The sequence below is a fragment of the Nipponia nippon genome, unplaced genomic scaffold (assembly GCF_047370975.1).
Source record: "Nipponia nippon isolate SJK-2023a ecotype South Korea unplaced genomic scaffold, ASM4737097v1 scaffold_1, whole genome shotgun sequence".
NCBI classification, from domain to species: domain Eukaryota; kingdom Metazoa; phylum Chordata; class Aves; order Pelecaniformes; family Threskiornithidae; genus Nipponia; species Nipponia nippon.
In genome coordinates this window covers 123,284,754-123,310,750 of record NW_028262290.1, presented here as the reverse complement: position 1 = coordinate 123,310,750, position 25,997 = coordinate 123,284,754, and the positions used below count along the sequence as shown (strand labels likewise).

The following is a 25,997-nucleotide window of genomic DNA, read 5'->3' as shown; positions in this document are numbered from 1 at the left end:
GCGTGTTCCGCCGAGATATCATGACATTGGAGGCTTTGCTGAAAAGCTAGAAAAGAGACTTTGTCTAAGGATGAATGGAGAGACTTCCATCAAGCTGGCAGTTAAATCCCTTGTATCTTTCTGTCACTAGTAATCCTTCCTCATTTAGTAGCATCGTCTCTGCTCCCTGTTCTGGACCAACTTTAGGGGGCTATATTGACAGTTAATGACTGTTTTAAAAAGTTTGCCTAGTACAGTCCCAGGTCCCATTAAAGGACTTGAAAAATTTTGATAGATAAGTATCGAGTTTGGTATTGTGGAACATAATCTGTATTTCTGGTTCTGCTTGGCAGATTCCATGATACACCTTTCAGTTTTCAAAGTAAAAGGCCACTAAAAATATTTATGTCCTCCTCACCTTCCCTAATAAATTGGAAGCTGTTATGTACAGTAGTAAACCCAGATACAGTTATTTTCTTCAGACAGGTCATGTTCCTTATGAAAATTCATTCATATTCACCAGGAAAGTACCTGGTGGCCTTGTGTTTTGCCACCTGGTGTGATGCAAGATAAAAATCCACAGTTTTCCCTGTGAAGACACTCAGATGACCAATAGTGAGGAAGAGAAAAGTAAAACTTTCTGGCTAAGTAACCTCAGTTTCCTAGTTGTTCATGAAAGATTTAAGGAAAAGAAATTAAAAATAGCCATCTAGTATAAAACACCAATCATGATGACAAACACATTTTTCCACTCACTATTTTGGATCATTAGGGAGATCAAAATATATCTAAATCTCAAGTTTTGTTAGACAAAAGAAGCAAGTTTATCGTGTTTAATGAAAATTCCCGTGTGATAGAAATTCAGCACTGCAAAATGGGTTATTTTTCCATATGACAGTATAGAGAAAGCTCAGACTCAATAGCTTTCTTAATTAATTCTCTGTATTTCAGCATATGAATGAAAGTTTTAACAGACTTATAGAAAATGTATGAATGGATCTGTAGTGAGTCTAAACAAACACACATTAATATGTAGCTAATGACAAGAAGTGCTTTTCTTTATGTAGCAGCAAATTGTTATTAAGCAGAAGAAAGTTGATATTATGTTGACATTGCACTGCACAGTTCATTTCACAACATTTTTATTTTAACTTCAAGACACTTAGAACTTCTTCTGGGTTTCTTTTATTAAGTTTGTCTGAAGAGGGCAGCCTTTCCTAATGCACTTGGAATTTTCTTAATTTGGCAAGGTTACTGTATGCTGAACAAATTGACAAAGGACATGCTCACTGTCCCAGGTTTGCCTCTCATTATTGCCTGTGTTTTCCTTGAAGTCTCTTTCCACGTATATTTATCGACCAACTCCAAAGAATATTATTATTTTAAATATTTGACCTCTCTGCTAAAATACAGTCCAATTTCTCTTACTGTCTATGCTAAATGAATGGAGACTTGCTGTGAGATTTCTAGAAAGAAGTTTAAAGGGAAAGTTATTAGGAAATTTCTGAAAATATGGGTGTTGTTTATTCATGCTGCAGTCTAGAAATAAGTGTCTTAAGTGCTAAGAATGCATGTGAATAGAGCAGGGAAATAGTCATCCCTTTCTGTTGACAATTTTTCTTATCTTTCATTTTTTCAATCCTGAACTCCTCTCCAGGCTTCTAAAAGAAGTATTAGCCTGAAAGTAGACAGAGCGATGTTACTTTTGCTTTTATTTTATACTTCAATCATAAGGAAACATTAAAAAAAAAATCTTACAGCAAATTCATGCATTGCAATGTTACCAGGAAAGATGAATGGCTACTCCACATTTAGCAATTAGTGTGATAGATTTAAGGGCTCTTAGAAGAATTTATTGCTGTGGTGTGCCTCGATCCCAGTGGAGGGAGGGGCATTTGAAGAAGCTGGAATGATATATTTTCGCAGTTATTGCTGCCACTATGTCGCATCTCTCCTCTTGCAGTGACAGCCAAATTTGAATGCCTTTCTCACCTTCTGTGGTGTTGGGAGATAGATTGCGTGATAGGCCTGGGGGAGAAGGAGCGTGAGCTGAACGCAGGGAGCAAGCACAGGGGTTTTGAACAAGGAGGAGAACCTAAAGGCTCATCCTGGTAGAAGAGGAAGGTAGGTGGAGACAATAGGTGTAGGATTTCACAGCCTTTAGATAAACGAGCGTACTGTTTGCCAAAGAGTATCATCTGGATTACTAGAATCTCTATATAAAAATCATGTCCAACATATTGCTTGGGCAGTAACAGTGGTGGTGTGGATCCTGTGCAAAACAGTCAGCTAACTGTATTCTCAGTAATTCTCTGCAGAAATGTCTGCAACAAAATGAGAGTACTTTATGTACCCAGGAGCCCGGCAAGTTTGCTGCGGTGGTTGACAGGTAGTAAACCTTGTACTGCTTCGCAGTCATAGCAGCTGTCACCCATGCTAGTTATACTATGCTAGCACTGACTACAGTCAAACTGCAGTACGATGTCACCCCTTCGGTTTGTCAGCTCCTTGTCTCAGCTGATGATTAAGCAGTATCAGTGCTAATCTAATGAAATGATCGCTTTTTTTACTTTGGTGACTCTTTAGGTTTTTTTTAGGAAAATGAGAGTATAAAGACAAATTTCCCCACTGTCACTAGGGTCAAAGTAGCAAATAATTGAATTTCTTCCTCCCACAAACTTGTACTATTATTTAATGCTGCTAGGTATTTAAGCTACCAAACTCATTGCAACCTCATGTCATTGCCTGACAGAAGGCTTGCTCAAAATCTTATCATTACACAGCTATTTACCTGGTTTTATATTCCTTGAATTTTTCTTGCTATGTTCATTGATCTGAAAACACCCTTTTCTTCCTATGTTGTCTTTCTTACAGCAGCCTATTGCTCAGAAGTCGAGGCAGATTGCTTCAGTTCCTTCCAACCCCAGATTCTCCCCATGACTAGACCGCTCTGAAAAGTATGGGCCTTCTTCCTCTTTCCACTTTAGCATGCGTTGGATTGCTATGAAATAGAGCAGAAATTGTCTCCCTACTTAGAAAGCACTCAACTTTCTACGTATCAGACAAACAGCTGCATGCTTGTGCTATGGTCTTCTAAGATGTCAGATGCTCTCCCTGCAGACCGAAGACCCACTAGCATATTCTTCCTAAATCCTCTAAGAAATTACACCTTAATTGTGTTTATATCAGCATTTTCTCTTGAGACAAGATCTAACTGAAATTGATTGCTTGCTTTCATTTTTTGTGACTAATCTTGGGAGGGAACATCATGCTCTTTGCCAGACACCAATACTCAGTGTCTCTCACCGTTTCCTCTGTTTAATGAGTATGTGTCTGTAAAAGGTATGGAGGATGGATTTTTGAGGTTGTAGTGAGACGAAATGTACAAATAATTCTTACATTTCCAATACATCCCTATTTTGAAATTGGAAATGTGACTTTCCACTCCTTGGGAATGTTTTCAAAATTAGGTTGTAAAAAAATTGACCTTATTGTGTCCTGGTCTTAATAATTTAGCAGGAATTGCAAGCATTTTTCCTGAATGTCTAATTGCCTTTTGAATACTTTAAAAATTTGATTCTTCTGCGAATGACTCATTTATCTAGAAAATAGCCTTTTGTTGTTCAGTTTTATCTGTCTCACCATTAAAGAGATCATTAGAGTACCTCCTCCACCTTTCTATGATTGCATTGTTTGCAAATAAAGATTTTTATTTTTGTACTTTCCTGAACCTTCATGATTCATGTCCTTGCCTCCCAGTACTGAAATACATGTAAAATACTCTGATTAGTATATCTACTGTATACCATCTTTTACTTCAATTTCTGCAGTATTGTCTTTTGCATTGTCTTATCAAGGCTTTTCTCTGTTCTGGCTTTATTATCATCTTCAATGTAAGCATAATTCTGCATTCTTATTATCTTTGGTGAACATTAATAAAAGAAGGAAGGATCCCCCCACACCTTTATGAAAGCATCCATTGTTTTTATATTTGCATTTGTTCCTCTAAGGATTTTTAATACTCTCTAAAGTGTATCTCTGAAGGTCTCCTCCTCAATGTCAGTATTCTGTGTGGTCACTTTGTTATCTTTTAACACCTCAGACCTGTTATTACTCAAAGATTCTGGGTCACTTTTCATATTTCTTGTCTGATTTTTTAATGGGACAGATACGTTTCTCAGAATAGCTGCTGGAAGAGAACAGCTTTCACTACAATGAAATTCTTTTACATTCCCGGTGTTATTCCTTTGTCTCAAATCAATATATATCTGTTAATTCCATTTTTGCAGACCTGTGCAAACTTCTGAAGAAAGCCACATCTTTCAGTCCCACAAAACTAACCCCATTCCACTGTCTGCCGTAACCAAGACTGTCTTTTTTATAGTTAGTTCCCTACACCTCCTTGTGCCCCAGCATTTCATTTACTGGGGAAAATGGTGAGAGTCCAAAGGGCATAAAAGATGTCATATGTTCCAAGTTCTTCTGATAATGCATCTTATATTTCATTGTGCATTCTTTCAATAGGAGTAGATGTCCTGGTAATGTCAGTACTGTTGTGTTCCCTGACTGATTGTTTAAAGTTACAGATTGCTGATAATGTAACATCACTCAACATAATACTATACTTACTTCCTACCTTGTAGTCTTTTTTCCACAGAAGCAGCTGCTAACTTTTAAAAATCCACTTTCTGACTATATTATCTGTCATATGGCTGTGATGTGCTCCCCTGCCTTCTCTGTAGTGCTTGGGAGAGTTCTTGACCTCAAAGCGTCGAATGTTTCCATATTCTCGTTTTTCTTTTTTTCACTCCAGCTGAGATGATTTCTCCTCCTTATCTTATTGCGTGTTTTCAAGTCTTGTGACTTTCTTACAATTTCTTAATTGTACATATTATGGGATAAGGATGCCAACTTTATGTCAAGTCCATCTGGAAGACTTGAAGGTTGTTCCTCGATCTCTTTGCAGCTTATCTTCAAACTCATGGCTTTGGGAGAAAGTGCTGACTGCACAGCAAATCATGGTGTATGTAGCATCTCCACAGAGATGAGAAGTTCTTTCACCATATTAGAATTCCTAAGAAAGAAGTTGTTGCATGTCACCAACAGTAACAGTTTTTCAGCTTGTTTGTGATTCAAGTACGCTGCACTTTCATTGGCCAATACAAATGGGAATGGAGGAGGAATTAATGTCTACAGCATTGTTGGCTTGAGCTTGACCAGCCAGTTCTGCTAAGGTAGATGTGGTTTGAGATGGGTAGTGCAATCTCTAATATCAGTTCTTACTCGGTTTGTGAGATATAAAAGGCTTGTGGACTTCATCCCCATTTAAAGATATACTTTGAAATTTCAAATACATTCATTAATAGTTTTAACAATCAAGTAGGATACGGGAAGTCACGAAGTGAAGGTTTTTTTGTTTAACACAAAACTCCTGATTGGTAAGTGTAAAGAGAGTTTCTGAAGAGAGGACATTTTCATCCCTGGCTTTGTCCAGAATTTTTTCCTTCCAGGGTGCCAAAATACCTGTATTAAATTGGTGAGCAGGAGTGGACAAAGAGAAAAAAGAGGGGGAATCATAGTGTCATGACAAGCCCTACACCATGGTTCAAAGCCCATGTCAAATTGCATGGAATCCACTGTTGGGGTGAGTAATAGATATACTACTTTTGGCAATTTCACCTCAAAAATTATGAGTTACTATGTTGATGACCAAGAGTAGACAGCGGATATAAAATGCAAGGGAGTACTTTGAGTGAGTGCCTGTGTTCCTATAAAAATGTCTACTGTATGCATTTGCTTCATCAAAGCCCAAACCCACAGGTTCAGAGAGATGTACTCCTATGGTTGACAGCTCAGTCAATATCTCTCCTGCTCTGTCTCTTCCTGTCATAACACTGATTTCTGTAAGCTAGAGGAAGTAATCCCTGATGACATTGCACAACAATCTTAAGCAAAGTTTGTTTTCCCACTGCACACTTTTTCATACACAACTTATAAATGTATTTAATTTACAGCTTACTTACTTACAAACTTTACCTCTCATAATTCTGTTACATTTTATGTCCTGACCACTGCATCCAGATCAGCTGCTTTTTTAATGCTTTCTGCTTGATTCTACACTTTTATGGGCCAACATTCTTGATGATTCTCCTGCATCATCTCATCACTGCAAAACAATAATGTCACTTTGACATATGCTATTCACTCAGCTGCCAAGCTAGCTGAAGAATGCATCATGTGCCCTTTGCATGGAAGAGAAGACCATTCTGTCGTGCCACGTACCATCTTTCCACTGCTGTCAACACCACTACATTTCATTTTGTGTCCTAATCCCGTGATCAGCAATGTCTGCCATTGAGTGGTAAAGACTGCTGCATAGCTGTAATGAAATGATGTTCCTGTTATTAATCTAATTATCAACCTTTTCTGTCCTCATTTTTCTGACCAAAAAAAAAAAAAGTCCATCTCTCTGGAATTCCGTAGTGCTAGTCTCACTAGAAAGCAGGTAGTTTTCCAGGCAGTTCTAGAGGATTTTTAACTATGAGGAATGAGAACCTGAAAACTAACTTTAATTGTATGGTATTGAAGAAACCATGGATCTTTAAAGTATTTGCAGTTTCTTTTGTCTTATGTCCTGAGTGGCACTAGCTATGAATTTCCAGCATAGTATTGGTTTTGTTGAAAAATGGGGCAAGGTTTCGAAGGGAGCAAGGAATCTTATATATTTATGGCACAGGAATGAAAATGGCTTCATGGGTGAGCGGCACATCTGTAATGAGCAGGCTTCAGTGGGGTTTTTCTCCCCATGGAGCCAGGTGCGATACCAGATTGGAAGCACAGAGACACCCTTTCCACTGAGCTGACTCCTCTGATCAGTTGGGATGATGTTTGTGAGGAAGAGGCTGTGAAGGATTTAATATCACTAAGTGTGCAAGGCCTTACCCCACACAGAGAATGAACAAGGCTTAAGAGCGTCTGGAGCCAGATCAGAGGCAGGGATGGATTGATATGTAGGCAAGAAGTCTGTGTTGTTTCAAGAGATATTACTGGTTCAAATTTCAGACTCTGTAATTCCTCGAAGCACTATCTTTGATCAGACAGAATCAGATAAGTTGTCACCTTTTCTATTTAACTTGTATACAGAAATTAATAACTTGTCATTTTCTATACTGCACTGTTGTGGAATAAGCTCAATAAGTAAAAAGAAATGAAACTCAATACTTCAAAAACCAGTCCCCGCCCCGCTATGGTTAATGGCAAAAGGACTTCACCCACTGTTTGTTTCCGGAGAGTCATAAAGAACATTATAACCTTTTATAGTATGAGAAGTTAAAACTTTATTTTTCACTTGTGTTTGTCTTTGTAAACTCCTGGTGTGAAATAAAATGGAATAAACAAGTGAACCCAAAAGCCTGTATCTGTCCATAAGGAGCCATTGAATATTGTTCCTTTTTAACATAACAAACATAACAAAACTCCATGAAAAAAAAAAAGCAAGCAAACTTCAAAGAAAGAAAGAACTTCAGTGCCTTAACATCTTACAGTGTTGTCAGATGTCACTGTTACTTTGTTCAGCAAATGAACTTTTGAATTTAAAGAAAAGTCAGGAAAATTCCATAGCAAATAATAGGAAAAAAGTAATCTAGATATTGGACAGTGCAAAATATATCCTGAGTTTGATGTCAGCCTTTGTATAAACAGCTGAACTCTATACTCTTCAAACAAGCAACATCTCCAGTAAAACTGATGAGCAAGATACCTGCTGAATGCCAGCAAGGTTTTAGGCCAGGAAACTGAAGAGCCCAGGAACTGGCAGTATATCATCTAACTATAACTGTATTCTCAAAGAACTACAGGTATAAGTCTAAGTAGCTTTTTCTCTGAAAAAAATGGTTTTGATATATTAAATGTTTAGTACTATCTTCCATTTACTTTCATATTATTTTTGTCTATTTATAAGTAAAAATCTTTTCTCCCCTTCTTGCCCAGCCCAAAAATTCTAAGTCCTGAAAGTCAAGATAGTACTTCACGTCTTTACCAGCGAGCCGCGTTTGAAAGATTAACACAGTTTATAGGAGTTCACAAGGCAGTTCAAAAGTACCCCGATTACATAGCAAATTTGCTACCATAATAACCCTTTAAACCCTAGAAGAGGACAAATTGCCTAGGTCCCTTGGTAGGAAGGAGAACAGGGAGTGTGGGTAGATTTAATTTCACCTAACATTAGCCATCTAAAGTTAGATGTCTCAAGAGGCTGCTTAGCCTCTCTCTCCAGTGAGTGGATGGAAAGAGACAGGTACTTCCAGACAGTAATTCATCGTATCTTAAGATACTTTTCCAAGCTAATGGGATGAATTGCCATGCCCATCAGAAGGCTTTGTAAGTTTATTTGGCTGTAGAACAAGTTATAAACTTTGGCTTTGTTATCCGAATATATCCCCTTTTTTGCTTTTAGAAATATTGTCAGAGTAACAACGTGTAACTTCCTCTGTGCTCTGTTTTTCTTTCCTAATTTTGAAGTGTGGCCTTACGTTGAAGCTCTCCTTGACCGAATGAGAAATTACTTATGGACAGTATATGATCTTGGCTTGTATTGTGTACAGTCATTAATAGCCTTAGCCCAAGAATGCAATAGTAACGTATCTTTTCATGAGCTATCCTGTTGAGCCATACTCAGATTTCCATGTATTCTCCTGAAGGATTTTTTCTGGCTTCTTGCTATGTTATCTACTGCATTCAGTAGTAGGAATCTTCTGAGAAAACAGTTTTACTGCAAACCACATATGAAACAGCAGCTTTGCATGTACACTGCATCATTTGCTCTTCTTTTATCTGTGCCACTTTATTGCTATGAAAAGCACTTTTTTCCTGCTCTCACTGGGATTTGGAGGCAGCCTGATGTTTCATCAGCATTCCTGATGGTCAGGCTTGGGTCTGGCCATGTGCTTGGAGCACGTGTTGCACCTGGACCTACATGAGATTTTCTTCTCTCATACTGACTGTTGTCTGGGCAGTGGTGTGCAGACCACCAGCTTTCCTCTCTCTCTCTCTTCTTTTGTTCCATAACTTCCAGCTCAGATACCAAAAACCACATGTCCAATTGGCAGTTTTATTACCTTCAGAAGTACAGTCTGCTGTGAAAATTGTTTTACCTTTCTAAAGTTTTCAGCAGAAGTTCATTGGTCTTTTAAAGTGACTGGTGGTCACCTGCAGCTGTGTGAGTTTAACCTCTCTTCACAGGTGGGGGGAATGAGGAGGAGGGGCAAGGACAAAAGGAACAGCTTGGGCAAGCAGGTAATTAGAACAGTCAGTCCTAATTAGTTTTTAATAGCTGGGGAGGGCTTTTTGTACCTACATATGGCTGAGAGACATCTTGCAGGGAGCAGAAATGAGCTGGGAAGGTAGAAGGGCTGAGTATAATGCTAGCTAAGAGTGGGGGCTTGCTGGAGGCCCTCGGAGAGTTGAGAGCTACTTGGTTTAGATGTTTCAAATGATGCTATCAGGGAGCTCTACAAGACCAGAGAGGGGGTTTATGTCCAGGGCTTGTGCTCAAGTGCTAATTGTGCCAGAGGGAGAGTTCCTTAAATGTTCTGTGTATGTGCTCCTTCTCTCTCAAAAGGGAGAGTGATGAGGAAGGTGATTTTACCTGAAGAAGGGGATGTAGCTGAAGGGGCTAAATGCAGCCCAGGTTCTCCCTGGTAAAATACCTAGTGAAAATTGAACACCTTGAGGTCTCCTTTGTGGTGCAAGCTATGTGCAAAAGCTATTCATCCAGTAGAGAGTGTGGTCTACCTTGTGATCTTGGCTGTGAGGTGTCATACTCCTAAAGGTAGGTGGTTGTCCAATTTCTACTGTTTGCAGTGAAATAGGAGTGAGAGTGTGCATGTGTGTGTTTGGAGTTTGTTCATGCATGGTTTTTTAAGTCACCTGCCTCAAATATTTTAACTGCTGAGACAAGCAGAGGATGTGGTCTAGTCTTCAGGTTTTTTCCTGTTGCTCCTTAGCACTTGGAGAGATGCTCAGATGGAAGTATTTTCCACATCTTTCAGAATCTGCTCCAAATGATCTGATATAGAAGCTCCTGTATGTGAGCAGTGTAAGCCTTTGCTCTATAACCTAATATTTTGATTGCCTTGGAACATGCAAGTGATCCTACTCATTGATCTGTGAATGGACAAAAAAAAAGTGCTGAGAGGAGAGGGGAAATAAATGCTGATCTTAGACCTCTTATACTATTATTTTTACAATTTTTTTTTTAAAGTGCCTACCTCTTAATCAAATTAGAAGATGGAGGTCAGATTCTAAATACTTCTGAGGCTCTGGTCCTTTCTTGTTTGTAAAGTTAGACAAAAAATGATCTTCTGCTTTTGTCTGTGGAGCTATTTGTCTGCTGGCTGCCTGGCCTGGAAAGGGTTCCCTTGTTTCTCTGTAATATTGCAGTACTGTTTCCCTGCGGGATATCTTTGGGATGTCCTTGAAACTGAGGTGGAAGAATTCAAAAGAGCGATTGCTGTAGAGGAAATGTACCTACTAGAGGTAACAGGTGTTGGAGTAAATCATGAAATCAAAGACTGCTATTTATGTATTTAGACAGGAGGAATAAGTAGCTTTTATTGGATAATACCAAGGGCAGATATACTTTTTATATATATATATATATATATTAGTGAACAAAGGTGTGTAGTGCTTGTGGAAAGGTATCTTGCTGGAAAGCAACTTCTAGATGCTTCTAGAAAAACTCTAGCTATCTTGTTATTCAACTTGTTATTCATAGATTGACCAGTCTTTCTTCTGAAGCCACTGGGCATAGTTTTCATAAGGTTTTATAGAGCTGAAATCAACATTGTATGCAGTTTGTCTTTTCTGAAGCTTCCATCAAAATAAAGTGTTATTCTGTTGCATGGTCTATGTTTTTATTAAAAAATGCCTATCCTTCCAAGGGTGTCCAGTAGAAGCTAAATACACTATACAGTAATGCTAATAATTAAATTTGTAAAATAACTGCTTTTTGATAGACTAACACAAAAGCACAATTACAGCAGTGACTGTTTCTCATTAGTGGGGATGACATGCCAGCTTTAGAATATGTAATGATGTATAAGCCCTAGTGGTTATAATTGGCATAGAAATGTACTAGATCCTTGGGTGTTAAAAGCCATAAGCTATTTATTTTCATACTTACAAAGAGTATACTACATTGTGGTATAAATCTCACATGGATTGTCTTTCTTGCATTTTTTGTATAATTTATGTCCATATGGTTCAAATATGAATCTGTCCCCCCTATTAGCATCCTGCTGGTGACACAATGTACTGATAAATTAATATCTCATGTCTGGAAAGCCTGTTTGAATTTGGACCTCATGGGTAGGTAACTCAAATCTACCTGATCTTCCTGATACAGACAGCCTTGTTGTCACAAGGTTTCTGTAATACCTGAGCTTACACAATGTAGTAGTGGTATACTTGCAAGATATTTGGCTACTAGCTGTGGTGTGTGGTGTTTAGAGGCTTTTTTAGAAGCACCAAATATACATAAGTGAGGGATGGATTTGGAGGACCTCTGTGTTACACTAGGCTCTCACCTAAACTAGGAGTAAATAGTGTAGAAGTTCATGGTATAAAATAATTTTGGAACTGGGGATAACATGTATTAAAATAATTGGTGGTGTTCTACTAGACACCATATTAAATTGATTCTTCTGCAATATCAAAGGCGGTTTGATTATAAGGTCTATATGTGACACACATGATATGGATTTGAATGACCATAGTCTTTTTTTTCTTAGTGCTTCAGGAAAAAAATATAGGGAAGTGGATGAAAGAAGTATAGGCATAAATCGTAAAGACTGTGGTTTTTCTTCAAAAAGAAGTTGGTGAATAACTAATCTCTTTTATTATCTATTCCAAAAAATATTCAAGTTTCATTTTTGAGTAAGGTGAAGTGATTCTAAAAGAACAAGTTTGCTTTATTCTCTGAGTTAAGAACAGCTTCTATAAAACTAGTATGAAGTATGGAATGAAGCATCACTATGAGTTAGGGAAAAATACAGATATAACTTCTCAAAACATGCAGACAAACCCCTTTAATGATGCCTTTCTGGAACAAATGTGAATTTAGAGCATGTTTGCTTAATCTGAGTGAATTATCTGTCTGAAGGGTAGTGCTTTGCAGCCCCAGTTTAGGTTAGGGCTCAGCATTTAAATTTGCAATCTAGGTGATACACAGAAGTTGAGGTGAAAATGGAGGTTCTGAGGTTGAAAGCTGAACAGAGCATTAGTAGCAAATTCAGCAAACTTCATCTCCGTGATTTTAATGCTACTGTATCATATTTATGGTTTCTTGGGGTTTCTGTTTGGGTTTTCTTTTTGCTATGGGAGTTTACATGGCTGAGATTGGTGAAGCTGACTGTGTATGATGGAGATGTTGGTGAATATTGGACATGTCTGTCTTTTTATTTTGCAGAGAACTACAGCCAACAAGACTTCTGGTGCTCCTTCCTACAGCAGATGGTCCAGTTCACAGCCACATCAGGTAATATGCCCTTGTCAAAAAGGATATGAAGCTCAGGTTGACGCATGCTTCCTTTTAAAATGAATCTGTGAGGGGATCCGAGAGTGTTATTTACCTGCATTAGCCCAACTAGGTTGTGCTGATCTCTGAGATTGTTGTAGGATATCCTGTAGCAAACTGTTCGATGCAGTTGCTGCTCATGGAGGGGCTTGCACAGCTGTGGCTCCTCTAATGCAGTGGTGCCTCTCTGTGGGTTGTGAGCGATGATTCTTATGGCTGGATCCCCCTATCCTTTGCATCTTGTCACTTAAGCTAGAAGTGTGTTTGATTAATATTCTGTGGTAATGTGTGAAGTCATGTTCTCCCATGCTGCCCCCCCCAGTATCTTGTTGCACTTAAAACAACGGAGTTGTGAAGTGGTTACAATGGCCAAAACTTTCTGGAAAACTTGTTATAAACCTAGACTAAAACTGGAAAGCTGTTCAGTGATAGCCAAGAAGCAATATTGTTGTTAATGATTTTTTTAATAAGAATTTGAATGTTATTCATGGTTTCTGTTACTTTATCAAAACCAAGAGACTTTTTTTGGCTATAGACAAGGACATGGCTTGCTTTGTAATCGAAGAACAATGTATTTCCACTAAAGCAACTTCCTCTTTAAAAACTCTTCAAGTGTTCAGTATTGATCATATTAACATTGCTTTCCCCCAATCTCTACTTTTGCTTCTTTCTGACCTCTTTCTACCTTCACTTCCTCTTAAAAAAAAAAACAAAAAAACAAAAAAAACAACAAAAAAAGCAACCAAAAAAACCCCAAATCCAAAACAACCCCCTGTCCTGCCTTGACACAATGAAATATTTAAGTTATCCTGGTAAGCAAATCCTCAATCTGACATGCTAGATTTCTGGTTTTTTTATGAAGGACATGTATACACTAAGAGAGGAAACTTCCAATACATTGAGATTTGGCATTGAAAACTAAAGCTGAGGAAACTATGAATTTCATTTGTATTCAAATTAGGATGGGAAAGAAGGTGGCTAAATGCTTCATGGGCTGTTAGCTACCTATTTCACCATCCTTCCAGTCTTAATAGTTCTGCTTTCACAAAGTATTTTAAGAGTCTTGTGCCTCCTCTCCATATAAAAGTATGTTCTTTTTGCTTGCAAAGGTTTCCATGTTTTCTTTTTCTTTCACTTTTTGAACATTGAATTTTCACTGTTGGGGGGTAAAAATGAAGAATATATAGGCAGAAGGTTAATTCTTTTCAGTGGTAATTTCTTGCCCCATCCTAGGGGATCAGATAGTGAGCGAGAAAAAGTTCATGGAGTACCACTAATATGTACAAGGCTGAAACAGCAATGACTGTTCCCCTCTTTCTGTGTGTCTGCGGTTGCCCATTAATGTTAATGGGAGATGCATTCCTAAGCCAGGAGGAGATCATCCTAACAAATCATATGAAATGCACTTTATACTCTGCACACTTGATTTCCTTTTTGAGGAGGGAGGGGAAGATAAGTACATAATAAAGATGGTTTGTAGTGTTACAACCCTGTCAAATCACTAGCAAACTTGAGGGATTAACTACCAGGAATGTTGTTTGAAAGTATGTCTAGACCATCCAGCATCTGCAGGGAAAAAAATCATTGTACTGTATTAAAGCATGCCTGTGATAATTCTCCTCCACCTATGTTGTACCCTATGTGTTTTAATCTCATCTTCCTTTGTCATTTACACTCTAATCTTCTCTTTTTCGTCCTTGTTTATTGTAAGCTTTTGCCTTCTGTGTTTTGGGTTTAATAAGCTTATAAACTTGCCTCACAGATACTACAAATACCGGTACCAACTGTGAGGATGTACAGCCATGCCGTGGTTCAGTTTGGGAGACCTGAGTACTGCTGTGCACTCGTGAGCTGAGAGTGGCAAAATATTTGTATTGGATCAGATTGTATTCAGCCTTGCGACTTGCCAGCATCTATATATAGTTTATTTAAACATTTTTTTGAAGATGGCTTTCCAGGAAAGAAAAAGATTAAAGTTCAAATTCATATTGTCTGCATTTTCTTCAGTCTCATGCAGTGAACCCAGCAAAGGCTTTTCCACATACATCTTACAAGAATCCACGCAGAAACCTAATAGAACTACATGACTGAGACCTTTGATGCATCTAAGAAATGTTAAAAGTTAAATTGATTTCCTCCTTCCCTCCCCCAAGCTTTCTTTTTTCATTTCCTCTATCTGTGTGAAGTTTGAAGGTCCGTTGGGTGAGAGATTTGAAAGGGTTCTGCAGGTGGGGTCAATGAGTCACTGAAAATAACACATTTTTCACTGACTTATTTTGCTTTGTGCTACCCAGACATGCTTATATCTTGTATTGGGTAAGCTGAAGCATGTTTATCTATCTCAAATACACTATCTAGGGAAGGTTTTTAATAAGTTCCTATTAACTCATCGCTCTCATGGACATGTGGAATTTGTGTGCTCAGGTTTTTTGATGTGAAGCTGTTCAGAGAATGGTGTTTTGTTTTTTTTTTTTTTTTCCCTGCCCCTTGAGCCTGGGAAAGTGTCTTGCCACAGGGGAGGCGTCTTTAAAACTTGATTAAGAGGTTCCTTCTGACTGCCCTGGGAAAGAAGCATTACTACCTGCTTCAAGCTAGCTTTTTTCAAGCATTCCACTTTCTCAATGTCAGAATAAGAAGCCAATAGTCTAAAAGGTTGATCTTTTTTGGAGCCAAGGAATTAATCTGTTTAATTAGAGAATTGGGGGGTGGGCAGGGAAGCCAAACCAAGCCTCAGCTTATGAACTGGCATCCGCAGAGCTGTGTTGGACCTTACTGCCTTCAGATGCATTAAACTGGTTTGAGGGATGGAATCAAGGAGAAGATACAAACTGATGCTAATGAGCTGAAATTGCCTACACTGCTGTTCTTAGCTAGTGGCATCACTTGATGTGTGAAGAAGTCTGCAGCAATTTTGTGAGAAGCTCTGAAGTGAACTTAGTCCTTCTGTGATGCTCTGAAGACTGTGTGTGCACATCCTGAAGTGCAACTGGCTCTTACTGCTGATGGACATGAAGGAGAAAGTGGCACTTTATCAGGCATGATGATATAGCTGATTTCTAACATGATGCCGCTTTTGCCGAGTGGGATGGCAGCCAAGGCAGAGTGTCTTACAGTGATGGCATATCTGTGTGTGGGGCAGTCTGTCTTTCATTAGGAATCATAGGTACACAAGACACTTGGTATTGCAGCTCAGCTGTCCCTAGAAGCAGTGTTAACATTACCAATTCACTTATTACTAGTAATGACTTGAGAGCTAAGTGCTAGGAACTACTGGAGTGGTATAACCAAAGTAGATGTAAAAATGAAGAAAAAAAATAAATTGATTTGTTCCTTAGAAGAAATGCAGTTATTTCAGATGCCAGCTTAAGGTTGAGGCATTGCAAGTATTTAGAACCTGGTATCATTCCGTAAGTGAAGTGTCCTAAAAGAAAGAAGAATGGGACAACAACCTTCCTAACTTGCTTATGTCCCTACTGTCGATGAGAGGCAGAAAGCGGGTAGCACTTAACAGATCTTGCAAATAAATCCGCTTCATAGTCAAGCAGAAGACAGTGATACCTTCCCTCTGAATGACTGTGAGAGAGCCTGTCTTTTCTTGCTTGTGGCCTTACTAGGGAGTTGGTCAAGTCAGAACATTCATTTGGTCCCCACTGTTGGCTGGCACCTTCATGACAATACTCCAGGTCTATTGCACAGGAATTGTTAGCAGGAGTATCTTTAGAGATGCTTTGATTATATTACTTCTAGAAATATATGAATGCGCCTTTAGTATTAGGTGCTAAATGAGCCTGCAGAATAATTGGTGTGTCTTAAATGCAATTACAAATAATATAGAACACTTCAGCATCTTTCCCCTCCCCAATATCTATTAGCAAGACATTAGCTTATGAGCTAATGAAGTAAAAATGCAGAAAGTGAAACGGTGTCCAATGGGCCATGGGACAGGAGGACTCTCAGCTAGACTTCCATAATGTTCTGCTGTCTGCCTCCCCTGCTGCTGGCTTTCTGGTGTTGGCAACACAAGCTTCTTGCTTTCTTGCAGATAGTCAAAGTTTGTCCATTGCTGAACTTGGCATTGGTGCCTTAATTCAGGTCAGAATGTGTTTTTTTTCTTCAATATCCTGCTCTTTAAACCTAGAGATAAGTACTATATTTTACTGTGCAGTGGTTCGCAGTTTTCTTAGAGGAATCAGAACAGATAGTGGATGCTGACAAACATTCAGTGTAGGATCTAAATTTTAAGTAGGCTGACTCTTCTACTACTCCATGTGATAGTATATTGTACAGCATCTTCATGATTGAGATGATGGAAATACCAGTCAAGAAGACGGAAGCTAGGAAGGGTGATATTCCAGTTTTACTGTGGCAGCTGTTTCACTGAATTCCAGGTCAGAGATTTCAGTGTATGTAATTTTGCTCTCTTGCTTGGTCCCTGTTGTATATGTGTGTGTGTCCCTGCTTTCCCCTTGCCTTGTTTTTGCCCTTGTATTCTTCCTGTATATGTGTTGATAAGCAGATAATTACACATAGTTGTCAGTTCAGTAGTCTCTTTCACAGTGCATGAGGTCAAAATGAACCTTGTGATCAATCATTCAGTATGAAAGCAGAGTGTTTGTTTAGTTTTAAGAAGCCATTCCAGGTATGGCTGCTGGTAGTAGTTGGGATGATTCAACCAGTAGTAGTTGGGATTGTTGCAGCCTGCTTGTATCCAGATTAACAGGGCCCTGCAGGTGGAATTCATCACTTGTTAGAGCAGGGAGATGGGTAATGGTGAGCTTCCTCTATGGGATCTGGCATGTTACCTGAACATAAAGGTTATCGCAGTACTTGTTAGCAGTGGCTCAGAAGATCTATTCCTGTGAAGTGACTTTCCTTTTAAACTAGTGGAAGATGCCAGGTTCTAAATACTAGAAAGATTCCTCTATTCCGCTGTTTTCAATCTTCTTTGTTTTTTTTTCTTCAGTGCCTCAAATCTGACTTGGAAAAAGTCAGTATTGAGAAAGTCACTGTCTCCCTGATGACTCAGCTGTTTGCCTTTCTGCTGAGCACTGCAAACTGTGGCAGTAAACTTTAGGTTAAGTGCCTGTCCACTAGCAAATGTACTGAGAACACCAACAATTTTCCCAGAAGCCGCTGAACAGCTGTCCAATGGCAACAACATTTCTTCACTGTTGACCTAGGTTTGAGCTGCACCAGTCTGCTCATCTAAATAAGAGTGACTTAGTCCAACTACTAGGGTTAAACCTTATTATAAAGGTCAAATGAGATCTGGCAACTATCCAAAAGCAGACTAGACGACCCAAGCCACAGAAATATGTTACTGCCTCCTGGCACTTGGCGTATAACCAAAGAACTGTAGCAAAATTCAGTGGGCTTAATCGGAGTTAATGAGGGAAATTTGTCAGTTTTGCAATAAATTGAGTATAAAATCCCTAAATACCTCCTTCCCATAATACATCTTTTCAGAACTATACATACCTCTACATCATACATCATAGTAGTTTTACAACATTTGAACTTGGTTGTCATTGTACTTTGATCCTAGTTACATTTGTTTTTAAATCATCTTTGGATAAGCACACGGAATAAAATCAAATATGGAATGAAAAAACCCTGAATTCTTATTAAAGTTTTTTGACATATTGTCAAATGGAGTCACTGAATTTCAACAAGCCTCTGTTAAGCTTACCTCAGATGATTCATTAAACTTGAGTTTGAGGTGGAAGCAGTGCCTTGCAGAAGCAAGTTTAGTTCATGAAATAATTGTTGCAAGGCATGATGTACAAAAGTGTTATTACACTTCTAAGTTCACTGAAGGACTGAAAAGTCAAGTATCTGTGGTCAGTACTCCCAAGTTTGCTGCTTGTGTTGCATCCATAGTATATGCCATGTTATGCACATTATAGTTTTGTGGGATTTTGTCTACTATTAATAAAGACAGACCCTTGTAGTAGGTAGGTAAGTCAAGTACAACCCTGACTAATAGGCTCTGTTTTTCTTGTGTCTCACCTCTCATAGCTCTTGCTCATTTCTGCTGTTAGAGGTTGCTGGTTTCTTCCAGTCAACTGGAAACCTGATGTTAAAGGCTCTGCTTGACTCCAGAGTTTGATGCTTCCTCAGTAAAATCTGTGTGCCACTGCTTCTAGCATGATGCTTTTGGTTAGCCATCCTAAGGGAATGCTGAACCTGGCACCTGTTTTTTAAAGCAATGGGAATCGGTAGCCTGAGCTGACAAACCCAGCTTCACTAAGGTCGTTGGCAAGGGCAGAGCAGACCTGTTAATCTCTGACTGCTCTGCAAGTAACAAGAGATGGTGGCACACTGGATTGCCTACTCAGTTAAATGCATAGGTATGGCAAGATGCGTAAGCTATTTTTATTGTATGAAGATAACTCAGCCAAATGAGACTCAGGAGCTGTTGTATCTGTTGCCAAGCAAAGTACAACATAAACTTAGCTTTGAAAAGCTCAGGAGTTTTTAAGCAAAATAAGAAGCAGGGAACTGAAAAAGGAAAGTGATTGCTTATGGTCAGTGGCGGAGTACGAGTAAATGTACATAGTGTTATTCAAAGGTTGCTCATCTATGTATGCTACCTGTTGTGTTGGCAAATTACCAGGCAGCCTGCTGAATTGAATGTAAAGCTGTCTCCTGTGCTGCAAGCAGGGTGAGACCCCGTGCCTGGAGGGAAGCAATAGCAGTAGGTAAGGTCTAACCCCATGCTGTCTCTTACTGCTTGTGGAGAAACACTTTGTATCTGATTGCATCAGTAGTCTTCATCCTGTGGTACTATGTTAGCTGTTGTGCATCTTTAGAAATAAACTGGAACTTACATTTAAAAGCAGGGCTTATGAACTTCATGGGTTAGTGTAAATGACAATGCAGATTAACTGTCCTTTGCAATCCGTACAACTGGTCCCTCTAGACCACTCTCTGGATTGGATATATATATACATACCTTGCCAAACATGGATTTGGGCATTAGTTCCCATTACACAACAACTACATGAGTCTAGTATTGCGATACTTGAAATTCCGGAGAGTGCATGCTTTGCAGAAGTTATGATGACCTAAGTCTTGGTAAACTAATTATATTAAATTTCTCAAGCCCTTTTTATCTAATGTATTCTTACAACATTTTTTTAAACCAGGTGCCTCTTTGTCTAATTGGTCTGTTCAATGATTCTTTTTTTTTTCCCTTCTACCCCAGTTTCCTGTATGTATGCTATATCAGCACTGACCTGACGATTCAAAGACTAGAACTTTCTCCTGATTATGATATTTAAACCTGAAACTTTAGGTGTAATGGTTATGGAAACATAAGAGGACTCTTTTAAGATGCAGTATTGTGTTTTCTCTTCAAGTGTGAGAGGAAAATATAACAGGTTTCCCTTCTCATCATTACTCAGTCAGAGATACCATTGGTATTTTCTTGCACTTTCAAGTTGAGGTTCAGAAGATTCCATCTATAGCCTGGCTAATCTTAAAATCAGCACGCAGGGAAAAAAGCTTTTGTTCAAAAAGATGTTTCTAAAAAGCTGCCATAATAGGATTTTTTCTAGACTAGCTAGCTTTTTTACTGTTTACTTGTTATGTAATTATTTTTGATGACAAATACTAAATGAGTGTATTATGCTAAGTGTTTGCTCAGTGTGCTCAAGTTTGCCTGGAGAAGTGTGTGTGCTGGGGATGAAGGGGAAGGAACAGCCTTTGTGATGACTTCCATAGACATGAAACGTTTCCAAAAAGTGTCTGTCAGCTGCACTTATTTTGTCACTCAGAACTATTTTTCTTTTTTAGAAGGAGAATTTTGAGATTTAAAAAGACTGAAACCAATAAGGTTCTACTAATTTTAAACCAATAAAGTCAAAATTTTCCCTGTGTCACATTTTGTGTTGTCACTGAAAGCTGCCCTACCTCTTTTGGAAACCTCACTTCAAAACCCCAGAGAGTCAATTTGAGAACTTCCTGGAATGTTCCTCCTGTAACTCTTTCACCTGTTTTGCTTGGCGAATGAAGCTTTTTTGATATTTTATCTGTGAATGCTGACTGCTCCCTGTAGCTTGGCCTGTTTTGGCTGAGTTTGGTGAAGAAAGGGAAAGGTGCAAGTTTCTTGAACCTTCCAGAGATATGAAGTTGCTATGTGAATTTTAAGAGCACAGCAGAGGAGAGAGGCTGGTAATGCCACACCAAAGGGAAGCAGGAGATCACCCTTCACTAGCTGTCAGGCAATTTGTGGGGGAGAATGATGGTATGGATTTCCTAACAATGGGGCAAAAGACTCGGTTGTTGGTGTCTGTGTTTTTTCAAGAATGTGGCTAAACTTTCTCTCCTGTGCAGATCTTCTGTGAGCTCTGATGAGCTCACCCCAGAGCTTAAGGAATAATTAAATGAAAGTCAATCAGCTGCAAGACACATGTGCATTTACTATCAGGCTTAATTAGTTTTGTTGTTCAGACAGCTACACAGTTGAATTCTAACAAAATTCTATATTGGATTGATTGAATTCAGAACTCTTTAAATCTGTGAGTCTTTTAAGAAAACTATCTCCTTGCTGCATCTAGCAACATGATTCCTGACTCTTCTGAAGGTTCAGATCTTGTCAGATAAACTTCAGATAATATTGTTTGAAGCAGCACATAATCTTACAGTGGGGTCTTTCCATTACACTGTCTGTAGTATCCCTGATGTGTGCATGTTGACTAATAGCAAAGATTGACAAAGGATTTTACACACGAACATCTTGCTTCATGTTCTATTAAATGTGTCATTTGATATCTTCTATTGTAGACTTCTTGGTTTTGACTTTGCTATGACATCTTCTTAAAAGAAAAAGAAGCTGCCAGCAGATGATGTTTTAACACTTGTCAGCAATTCGTCGTGATTCTTCTTACTTTAGATTTAATTGTTCTTGGAATGAACCGTTTGTAGAGATTTTTTAAAAATTCTGCTTTCTGGTTAATGCAATCACTTTGATGCAAAAGATAATTAGTATGACAAGTTGCAGCCTACATGCGTACTACTGTGTCTCCCCCACGTTCTTCAGTGTTCCAGTGTTTTTAAAGATGGAAGATAGGTGGGAGCAGAAGAGTTTAAGTTATTTTTAGGAGACTTTTCCCCTCTGTCCTATTATTTAAAAGTAACAGATGGACTCTGCTCTTTGTGCCTCTCATCTTTCATACTCCCGAAGCCTTAAACCTAGAAAGGAAATGCAACCAAGAGACCATGGCTGGATCCACTGTCAGCTGCACTAACAAAGGGGTTGATGATTTTCCAGAGCAAACATTAGCTGAGGGGTAGGGCTAACCTTCAGAGGAGGAACAGCTGGCATCGAGCTGTGTCCAGGGGCAGGTCTGGGGTTGAGAGCATGTCTAGGGAAGATGGTCAGACCAGGGCTGGTGGCATAGAACTGTTTCTCTGCCTTTCTAAACAAGCTCTTGACAAAAAGTTCTCTAAAACCTTTCACCTTTCTTACCTTTCATAAGAAAGAGAACAAAGCTGGCCGATGGATTGTTTTAATAATCTAAATGATGATCATTCTTCTTGGTAATGAACCATGCCAATCTGAAAGAAACAATTGGTGGATCAACAAAAACAGATCTGCAGGCTACATTTGGGTGAATAGCTGATAAAGCTAGTTTGGTTATAAAGATAGGTTATGCTTTGTAATGAGAAACGACAAAGCATTTTGCTGCAACTGTCATGGCAACTCTAGAGCTTCTTTATATAGTCTAATTTAAAATGTATTTACCCTGTAGCAATGAAATTGCAATCTATGTATGAATCATAAAAGCTGGAGATGGAAAATACCTCTTGAACATATGGACCAGTTCTTCAACAGATACAATTCAGTTTAACTCAAAGTCGGTGAACAGATATTCTCTGTCTTCAAATTTGATCTGTTTGTCCCAGGTTGTTTTCTGAATGCGGACTCTTTCTAGAGTCTCTTTAATCTTGGAGGTGGTCTTGGCTAAGAATCTTTCATTAGAGACCTCAGTATTTCAGTTTTACTTCAGCAGTTTGTGAGCTCTGTCTACTACATGGCTCTACACAAGCTTGAATACTTGCTGAACACTGATAAAATTCAGTTATATCAGGATGCTTACTGGTCCTTGTGTTTCAGGGTACAGATTTGTTGCGAAGATCTTTATTGTATGAGTGCTCCTTTTTTGTTCAGTCAAGCTATGTTGATATTTGAAATCAAGCTACTTCTATGGAAATGCCAACTTTTTTTGCCATTCTGTACTAACAGTGAATCAGTTACTCACTGGTTAATGCTAAGCATTGGTGGAAGTTACCTGAAACACATGAATGTGGTGCTATAAAGAAAATGAGTCTTTTATACTGGCAGTTGAATTCAATGTGAGGTTCAGGGTGCTGGTTCTCTCAGCATATCTAAAGATCCTGTGTCATCCTAATGACCAGCTTTTAGACCTAGAGGGAAATTCTTTGATAATTTCTTCATGTGTTCTTAGCAGAAACTAGTTAGCTTCCCCAAATTCCCCAAAGCTTGCATTACTCTTATCCATAGTTTGGTATCTGAAGAGTTCTGTTTCCAAGGTCGATGATGATTATCTTTAATACCCTGCAGTTCTGCCAGTGCCCGAGAACATTCTGTAGCATGATCATCACCCTGTCTGTGAAGTGGGCTATCAGCTTTGACTGGGATTGTTTTAAAAAGCACCAATGTTTCATGTGTTTGGGGGATGGGATTGTTAAAAAAAGCCAAGGGCCTACAAATAACTTACAGTAATACCCCAAAGTTCACTGATGTTGGAGGCCAGGACCCGAATTCCAGTCTAAATGAAATATTCAGCTCTCTCTAAGAAAGAAGCTGAAATAGGGATAATGTAGGCAAAGAATGGAATAATGCAGTTCTGTATAAGCTTGGCTTAGATCTTGTCATAAATCCACTGTATTTCTTGTTTCAGCTGCAGTGGTTGTGAAAGATAATTATTAATGTGGCGGGGAAAATTTGCACAGGAGTACAAACTTGAATTAAGCCTTTAAAAATGAAGGAAAACCACAAACAAGCTCTTGAAAAGGCTGAAGTAGAGAAAACAGAAATCCTATAGGCTTCAGTCGAAACATAAAATTGTGATCAACAACATAAGAACTTGACTCTAACAAAATGAGCAGTTTTGTTGGTTTTGGGTGGTTTTTTTTGCTATTAAAGGTGAGTGGTGCTCAAATGGGGAAAGCATCTCAGCTGCAATGAGTGAGTGACAGTGCCTCAATGGCTGAGATTAATTTGAATCCCTCTTCATGCACAGGTTAAAATGCAAATCTTGTTTGGATAGTTGCAAAATTAAGAAGGGAAAACTAGAACATTGTATGCAGGTTGCTAACATACCCATCGAAAACTTGTGGAGGAAAGCGATAATCTGGTAGAGTGTAATAATGTGTCTTAGACTTCAGGCACACAGACTTTCTTTTCATGGCTTACATTTGTGGGCAGTGAAAATAGTGAGCAAAATCATGCTATGTGCCTCTGTAACCATGGCTGCCTGTAAGGAGGGGGGGGGGGGGAAATGTTGTTAATCCTCCCAGTGACTTTTAGATGGGTCTCCAAAGACTAGACAAAACTCTAAGCCACTTAGAACAACTGAGCTCTATTGTCTCCTGTAGCACACTGCTTGCTTATCCTGTTAAAGATCAAGCTCTGCTTGTATCCATCTAATAGGAATATATTGAACCTTGCATGGAGTGCAAGCAGGACTTTGATCAATATTGCACGCACTTTATTTGAGGACCTACAGCAGAGGCCCTACACTTAGAAAAACAATTGAAGTAGGTCTTGGGAACACTTGACAGAATACATAAACAGATGATGTTATGGTCTCAGTGGAAATCTAGCTGTATTGAACTGAAAATAGACCATACAAGGAGAAAATTGAAGAATACTTAGTCCTTGTAGTAGGACACCCTATGCAGTAGGCCAGCAAGCTCTGTTTGGATTCCTTTGGAAAATCAAACTACAAGAAAACTATCTCCCTCAAAGCATGTGGTACACTTCCACATACTACCCTGTGAACTTCTGAAGGAGGAGTTTCTCTGTCTTACTGAGTGAAGCATAGTATGGTTATCTGATAGTAGAAATTAAAAGCATGAATTGGCCAGAAGAGGACATTGCAGGAGTTGTTCATGAGATCTTGCACTTCTCTGGGGGGAAGCATGAATCCTACTGTTAGTTTACAGTTTGGCAAAATAAATAAATTACCCCTGAGCTTCAATCACTCGTGTTCCCTGTTCTCCTGTGTGACAGGACAATGCAAGTATCAAATTACTACATATTGACAAACTGGGTTGTGAAGCATTATCTGAGCTGGATGTCATCTGATGTTTGTTTGTATGACTTTCTACATGCTGATTTTTATCTAAGAATGTTGTGCCAAAACACTTATTTTGGAAAAGTTAGTATGGAAAATTAAGTGAAAATAGCATTAAGTTCTGATTTAGGCCAACATAAACAGCCAGTTCAGAATGAAAGGCTTTCCATGCCCTTTGGCTACTTGTTTTCAGTTCTAGCCACCAGGCCCAAGTCTTTCATCGAGTACAATAGTCTGGCATCCTTTGATTTCAGTCTGTTATTCAAATAACTAAACTGCATTCTAAAGTAGATAATTATTTTATCTTAAGCTTCGCTCTTTTTAAAATCAGGAGTCTTCTCCTAACTTCTCCTTAGTCTTGTTTCTTCTGTGATGTTATTTTTCCAAATGTAGGATCCGAGAAGTTTTATAGTTACTAAGCAATAGTGGCTGTACTAGTCTTTGCAGCACAAGTATTAATATGAAATCCTGCCTATAGTAATGGCTGCAAAACTGTTAATATAGCTGCATTAAGCAGCATAAGAAATAAATTGTAAAAGGCCATGTGTTTTGACTGGTATGAGAAGTGTCCATGAACTGGAGTGTTCTCATGTCACAGTTAAGTGGTTACTCTCATGCCAGAACTGTTTCAGAGTTCCTCACTTTTAAAGTTGCAGCGATTATTTTTTTTTTCTTCAGTGAGAAAGCTTTTATTTAGGGACTCTACAGTCTGTACTATTTTTTTTAATTCCTTATGTACTTTGCCCCATTACAGTATAGAAGCACCTGCAGAAAGAATTTTGAGTCTTTCAATCTCTTGCCCATATTGCCCTTGATACAATCTTTCTCAAGAACCACTCCATTTTCATCCCTGAATAAAACTAGTGCTATTGGTTGGGCTTGCTTAAGAAGCAGAGGTAAACTAACCCACCAAACTTCCAACTCTGGCTTACACTTTGTCACTTATCTTGGAGATGTTGAATATGATGCCAATCTCCCAAAATGGTGCTGGGATCATATATATATCAAACCTGCAACCAGCAAGGAAACTGGTTAAAAACACTTCTGCAATTTAGAAGTGACATGAGGGCATCTTCTGAGGGAAGGTGAGCATGTGCCTGAACTCTGTGTAGGAACTG

General features: G+C 38.7%; 1 protein-coding gene across 5 annotated transcripts in view; it reads left to right on the top strand.

Moving 5' to 3' along the window:
* RBMS3 (RNA binding motif single stranded interacting protein 3) overlaps positions 1–25,997 on the top strand; it is a 720,325-nt gene that overhangs the window by 94,023 nt on the left and 600,305 nt on the right. For 4 of the 5 annotated variants that reach the window (XM_087770865.1, XM_087770854.1, XM_087770845.1 and 1 more), the window contains exon 3: positions 12,446–12,514. In XM_087770865.1, the coding sequence (XP_087626991.1) occupies positions 12,446–12,514 (69 nt within the window). Of the gene's footprint in view, positions 1–9,382; positions 9,809–12,445; positions 12,515–25,997 lie in introns of those variants that run through there. The other variant, XM_087770872.1, reaches the window with a different exon arrangement.